Raw genomic sequence first — 8164 nt, forward strand, 5'->3', positions numbered from 1 at the left:
TTCTTCTTCTTTTAGGACTAGGTCCTGTCATTCTCGAATCGCTCCTGGGAGGTGGAAGACAAGCTATCCTTCCATCGTTTAGGTGGTCTTCCTGGGGGTCTGATCCCTGGGGGTCTGCTGTCCGCTGCCACCCTCACCCCTCGATCGGAACTCGCTCTTCTCACATGATCTCTCCAGAAACGTCTTCTTTCTCTTCCCCATCGCACAACATCTTCAACATCGCAGACTTTTCTTATATCTGAGTTTCTAACTCTGTCGCGTTCACGCACCGATCCGAAGAAAGATTTATAAAAGCACAAGCCAATCCAAGCCAATCGTCGTTATAAAACGCTAACTGACGTGCCGGAATTTTACCGTTGGACAATGCAGTTTTGAAAAATAAAAGCGACTACGACAGTTTGGCGTGATCGAATTTACGCGCACTCTGATCACGCACCGATCGAGCACACTGATCCGAAGAAAGGAAGACAAAATCGCAAGCCAATCATCCATTTTATATGCTAACTGAAGCGCCGGACGGTAAAATTCCGTGCAGTGCAAAAACGCCCTAAGAGGGCTTGTGCACTACATGGAGTTTTATCGTCCGGCACTTCAATTAGCGTGATAAAGCGATGATTGGCTTGTACTTTTGTCCATCTTGATCGGTGTGTGATTACAGTGCTCATTAATTCGATCACTTTTATTTAGTAGTTGCTATTATCTTTAAAAACCAGACTGCCGGACGGTAAAATTCCGTGCAAAAACGCCCTAAGAGCGCTTGTGAACTACATGGAGTTTTATCGTCCGGCACTTCAATTAGCGTGATAAAACGATGATTGGCTTGTGCTTTTGTGCTCGATCGGTGCGTGATCACTGCGCTCTTAAATTCGATCACGCTAAACTGTCGTAGTCGCTTTTATTTTTAAAAACCGGACTGCCGGACGGTAAAATTCAGTGAAGTGCACCAATGCTCTAAGTAAAAAGGTTTAGCAATGACAGTTTGACAATCTCTGGCATTTGAGACAGATGCATCCTCCAGATGGTATATATAAAGTAAAAGCATATCAACGTGTCGATTGCTCCATCATTGCTACAAAAATGAAGTGCGCAATTTCTTTATGTAAGTACTTTTTTATAAATAAACTAACTTACTATACTGACCGACCAACCTTCTCGCCGCTTCCCCGCAGGGGTAGGCAGAGAGGACAGAACGCCACACCAATCTGTCTCTGGAAACACTCTTCGCTTCTTTCGATTCGTGCGTCTCCTCATACATACCCGCCGATTATTTCGACTCCTGACCTGACCACATTCAAGTATTTGAAATACTTGATCATGCCAAGTTTTTCGAGGTCTTCCTCCGCTTCTACTACCAACCACATTCGCCTCATAAATTTGTTTAACTATCCTTCCGTCACTCATTTGTTCCACATGCCCAAACCATATCAAAACACCCTTCTTAATTTTATCGATAATGCTTATCTCATTCCTTGATTCTAAATCCTTGGATTCTTTCCTTATATCACCATTCGAACATCTGTCATACAACGTTTTGCCACACATTCGTCTAAGAGAACCCATTCGACTGCATTCAGTGATGTGAAAGAGGCGAAGATTGTGTGAAAAGACATATTGTTATTCTTCTTCTTCTTCTTATTATTATAGGCCTTGCGGCCTGTTTTTAAGAGGGATTAGCCTCCTGCGACGTCGATTCCCAGCTATCGGCCCATCTCTTTGGTGGTCTGCCCGGGAGTCGTCTACCATGGGGTTGGCCGTACAGTGCGATGTGGGGGAGTCTGGATGGTTCCATTCTCCTCACATGCGCATACCATTGTCTTCTTCGTTGCCTTCCCCACCTAACGACATCTTCGATCTGGCATATTTCCCTGATCTTGGCATTTCTCAATCTATCTCGAAGACTCTTGCCTGTTATGCTTCTCAGAGTCTTCATTTCTGACACTCTAAGCGCGTTTTTTGTGTCATATTGTTATTGCATTCTTCTATAACCAACCACATTCCCCTCATAAATTTGTTTAACCATCCTTTATTCACTCATTTGTTCCACATGTCCAAACCTTCACAACACACCTTTCTTAATTATGAGAATAATGCTTTTCTTAGCCTTGCATTCTTTCCTTATTTCACCATTCGAACATCTATCATACAACGTCTTCCTCTACTTAATACAATATGTATGACTTCTACCACTACCATCACGCCGTTACACCACAGGGTAGGCAGAGAGGATGGAACGCCACACTCTTCTGTCCTGACATACACTCCTCGCCTCCTTCACATCCATACATCTAGTCATACATGCCCTCTGATTACGCAGACTTTTGACACCACCAGATTTTAGATTCTGATTCATCTGATACTGCTAAGTCTTTTTCGGCCGTCCTCGTTCTGTTCTCCCGCTCACATTCGCCACATATATTTTCATAGTCATTCTCTCGCTATCCATTCGCTCCACATGTCCATACCACCGTAAAGAACTCTTCCTAATTTTTCAATTATCCCTTGTTCAACGTTTACATTCCTGTCTTATATATTCGTTTTTAATCCTGTCATACAACGATTTTCCCTACATTCGTCTGAGGGAGCGCATTTCAACAGCGTTCACTCTGCTTTCATCCTTCCCTACACGATTCGCTTATTTCCCTACACTCACTACATAATTCCCTAATAACTAGTGATGTAACCATATAACGCCTTTTGCAATCAGAGGGTAGATAGTACTTGAACATTTAAAAAAACATAAATTACAAATATATGATAATAAGGAAGGCAAAGAAGAAGGGAGTTTAGGGAAGGAGGTAGAGGAAAGAGGTTTGATGGACAATTAGGATTCTAATGATAGATAGTAATGTCTCAGACGCTTCTTAACCCTTTGCAGTCCATATTTTTTTTTTTTTAAATTCCACCAGGTCCACAATAGATTTACAGCAATACAGGGTTAAACAATACATACCAAGATTTTTTAAAATAAAACTACACTTGTGTTAAAAATATATTTTTATTTTGAATGTATCCAATCTTGTCTCTTATTATAACATTTTACACTAAATACCAGTGAGAAAAAATATGTTTGCTTGTATTTTGCTTGTCCGCCTCCGTAGTGTAATGGTCAGCACGCTCGGCTACCGTTCTGGAGGTCCCGGGTTCGATTCCCAGAGGGGGGGGGTTAAATAAATATAAGTGATTTTTTCACTGTAATATTTATTCAATATTACCCTGGACTGGTACCTGAAGCGGAGGCCTGATCACCTTTCCTTCAGGTGTAAACGATCAAGATAACACTGCGTTTATATGAAGCAGTGCCCTATGCACCATTGGGGTGCGGATAAGGGTTTTATTATTATTGTATTTTAACACTAAACTGATGAAGAAAAAAATGTCGAATGACATTCGACATAGAACCGGGAAGGGTTAAAAGTGATTAGAGAAGGTGCATTTGTTTACGCGGAGAGGTAACACATTCAATAGTCTGGCCCTGCAATGGCAGAGTTAGCTTAGATTCTGTTTCTACATTGACAGGGTTAGCTTAGATCCTACTCCTTTCACATTTGCAGAGTTAGATTTTAGTTCTATATAAATTAGATTTTAGTTCTTTATAAATAAGGTTATTAGAGTGAATTTTACTTTTATTTACATATATATGATAGTATGTGACGCGTTTCCTCTTATTAAGACATTATCAAACACAATGTCTTGATAAGACAAAACGCGTCACATATTATTGTATACATATCGCTCACTCCTTTCAAGAACGTCATAAATCAAAAAACTTGATTTTTCAGGAGAACGTTTTTAAAGTTTAAAAATATAATACAATGTATTAAAAATAAATATCAAGCCACTTATTGAACTTTTTACTGTGCAACAGATCTTTCAAGGTAAAACCTGAATGTTTTTTCTCCATTTAAAAAATATTTAGCATATTTAAAAAAAAAATTATAAAACAATATCTTTTCTTCCAAATGCAAAAATAACACTTTCTGCCCTGTAGCGGGTAAATATTAAGTTAAAAATATGCCGCTTTTGCTGGGATATAGAAAATTTTCTAAGCATTCCGAAAACATGTACAACTGAAAATTGACGATTTTTTATTATATGACGTTCTTGAAAGGAGTGAGCGATTTGGTATAATACATTCTTGCCACTATTTGCTTGCAGGTTGCCTGGTCCTCGCGGGGCTTGCGGTTGCGAGCGCTCAAAGGGAAGACTGCCCGCAGGCGTGTCCATTCATCTATGACCCCATCTGCACCGTCAACTATTACACCTACGAGTCGAGGACCTTTTCCAACCCTTGCCTCCGGAACATCTACAATTGCAACAATCCTGATGATGGTAAGAAACTTCTATATATATATATATATATATATATATATATATATATATATATATATATATATATATATATATATATATATATATATATATATATATATATATATATATATATATATATATATATATATATATATATATATATATATATATATATATATATATATATATATATATATATATATATATATATATATATATATATATATATATATATATATATATATATATATAATATATATATATATATATATATATATATATATATATATATATATATATATATATATATATATATATATATATATATATATATATATATATATATATATATATATATATATATATATATATATATATATATATATATATATATATATATATATATATATATATATATATATATATATATATATATATATATATATATATATATATATATATATATATATATACATATTTATATATATATATATATATATATATATATATATATATATATATATACATATACATATACATATAGCACTGCTTCATATAAACGCAGTGTTATCTTGATCGTTTACACATGAAGGAAAGGTGATCAGCCCTCCGCTTCAGGTACTAGTCCAGGGTACTATTAAATTAATATTACAGTGAAAAAATCACTTATATTTATTTTACCCCCCCTGGGAATCGAACCCAGGACCTCCAGAACGGTAGCCGAGCGTGCTGCTACGGAGGCGGACGAAATATATATACATTTGCATCTGAAACATGATTACATATTTCAGATGTAAATGTTTTTTAAAAAAAAAATACAAACCTGAATAGAATTTTAAAAAATACTGTTCTTAATATGTAATTTTTTTTGTTCGGTGTTTAGAGTTCGTCTACATTCACCGAGGGCCATGCAGGGATGACCGGAGAGATTCAGTAGGTCCGGTGGAAGACTCAGCCAGAGCTGCTCCAGCTTCCAGTGCAGCTGCTCCAGCTTCCAGTGGAGGCCCTGCAGCAACACCAGTTTACGGAAAACCAGTTGCAATGAACAGATCGCCATATTATTATTAACCCTTTCAAAACCGCAGCAGTGCTTATCAGGCCAAACATTTTTTGTAAAAATAATTGTTAAAATAAATTGTTTTGTTTTTTATATACATTTTTTATTAAATTTTGAGTATTAAGGAATAAGACGGAGAAGAGAGAATAATAATGGATAATTGGACGAAAATAGGCAACAATTTAGCAAAATGGAAAGATTGGAACCCTGCGGCGTTTAAAAACAATTGTATGTCGATGTATATCGTAGTCGTACAGGAGAATGTGACCAACTAACCAAACGTAAAATGTTCAGGAAGGCCATTTGAGTCACTTTTGATTGACAAGAAAATGAACATCAATGCAGTTAGTCGTTTTTAACAAGTCAATATACTATACTTCCAAGTTTAAAATCATTTGGGATGTTTTTCAGGGCAATATTAAGCTAGTAAGATATCAAATAGTCATTGATCACGTTTTTGTAAAAAATGCACTTGATCACTTTCTCCTGTATGACTACGATATGTAAATAAAAGTAGAATTCAATCCAATAACCTTGTTTAATTTTGGATATATTACCCAACAATTTGAAATGGATTCTACCAACTGTCTGCAGTTAAAATAAATAAGAAACTTCAATGTTTTAGTGATGTGTCTTCTCCGCTATTTTGTTCTGAATTCTCCAATATGGTGTGTTCTAGCGGAATTGAAGAGACGCATCGAAGAATGTGATGTCAAGTACCAGGACCTCACAAGCCAGGGTGGGAAGGGCATCAAAGGTACTCCCAAACTAACAAAGATATCGAATAGTCAATGATCACGTTTTTGTAAAAAATGCACTTGGTCACTTTCTCCTGTATGACTACGATATAAATAAGTGGTAGACATCTTTGTACGGTCAGCTGAAACACTTTTAGAAATTTACCGATAAATTGCTTAAAAGTGTGTTTTATAAAATACGTCAACAGATGTCAATGTATGTACTGTTTTCACCAGATTGTAAATATGGTGGATGAATATACCTCGAAAAGTGCTTCCGAGTTATCTCGTGCCTGCAAATACGGACACTCCGCCATTAACCGAGACATCTCGTCGGCTACCATTGAGTTGAATGGATTTCATTACTTAAAAATACCAAAGTTAAACGCATATTAATAAAAACAATACAATATTTGTTTTTGCCCTTTTAAAAAGAAAATTTACACGTTTTGAAAATTGAAAGCATTAACTTTGTGGATCATATTGATATATTATTTCGAGAAATAAAAATACTTTGTGTTCTGATCCACTCACATTTTTATTTATTAACCAACTAGTTTCGGCCACAACCTAAGGGATGAGAGTTTAAAAAGGGAATAGCCTCCTGCGATGTAGAACAAAGATCTGATCCACAGCGAGAATAAATAATTATATATATATATATATATATATATATATATATATATATTATATATATATATATATATATATATATATATATATATATATATATATATATATATATATATATATATATATATATATATATATATATATATATATATATATATATATATATATATATATATATATATATATATATATATATATATATATATATATATAAATATATATATATATATATATAAATATATATATATATATATATATATATATATGTATATATATATATATATATATATATATATATATATATATATATATATATATATATATATATATATATATATATATATATATATATATATATATATATATATATATATATATATACATATAAATATATATAACCGCCTCCGTGGTGTAATGGTCAGTGTGGTTAGCTACCGTGCTGCAGGTCCCGGGTTCGATTCCCAGGGGGGGTGAAAATAAATATTAGTGATTTTACACTGCAATATTTATTTATATTAATATTACCCTGAACTGGTTCATATGTATATATATATATATATATATATATATATATATATATATATATATATATGTGTATATATATATATATATATGTATATATATATATATATATAGGTATATGTATATATATATATATATATATATATATATATATATATATATATATATATATATATATATATATATATATATATATATATAAATATATATATATATATATATATATATATATATATATATATATATATATATATATATATATATATATATATATATATATATATATATATAATTATTTATTCTCGCTGTGGATCAGATCTTTGTTCTACATCGCAGGAGGCTATTCCCTTTTTAAACTCTCATCCCTTAGGTTGTGTCCATCCTTATCTCTCGTCCCTGATATATATATATGTATATATATATATATATATATATATATATATATATATATATATATATATATATATATATATATATATATATATATATATATATATATGTATATATATATAGGTATATGTATATATATAAATATATATATATATATATATATATATATATATATATATATATATATATATATATATATATATATATATATATATATATATATATATATATATATATATATATATATAATTTTAAAAAAATATATCAAATAAAACACTTATGTTTTGCAATGAACGGGTTTATTATTCAACCATTTTACTGACAGAACAAACAAACCACGAAGTGGAATAAATTATTCATAATTTTCTGAATCATTTATTCCTAATAATCATAATCTTCACACTGGCCCCGGTAGATGGGATAGAATCCTGAAAAAGAAACATAAGATAAAACGGGCACAAATGTGTATCGACACTGGCGGCAGCCACTTGACGGATATCATATTTTCCACATA

At 32.3% G+C, this 8164-nt stretch overlaps 1 protein-coding gene across 1 annotated transcript; it reads left to right on the forward strand.

The window, feature by feature from the left end:
* Positions 1–531: 531 nt before the first annotated feature.
* LOC148299437 (uncharacterized) lies at positions 532–5461 on the forward strand. The gene is made up of 3 exons (XM_088276094.1): positions 532–1099; positions 4156–4329; positions 5195–5461. The coding sequence occupies exons 1-3, from the start codon at positions 1006–1008 to the stop codon at positions 5377–5379; spliced, it is 453 nt and encodes a 150-aa protein (XP_088132220.1). The 5' UTR covers positions 532–1005; the 3' UTR covers positions 5380–5461.
* Positions 5462–8164: the final 2703 nt, after the last annotated feature.

This window comes from Brachycentrus maculatus, unplaced genomic scaffold, assembly GCF_059751285.1.
Source record: "Brachycentrus maculatus isolate JH-2025_06_01 unplaced genomic scaffold, ASM5975128v1 h1tg001152l, whole genome shotgun sequence".
Classification (NCBI taxonomy): Eukaryota; Metazoa; Arthropoda; class Insecta; order Trichoptera; family Brachycentridae; genus Brachycentrus; species Brachycentrus maculatus.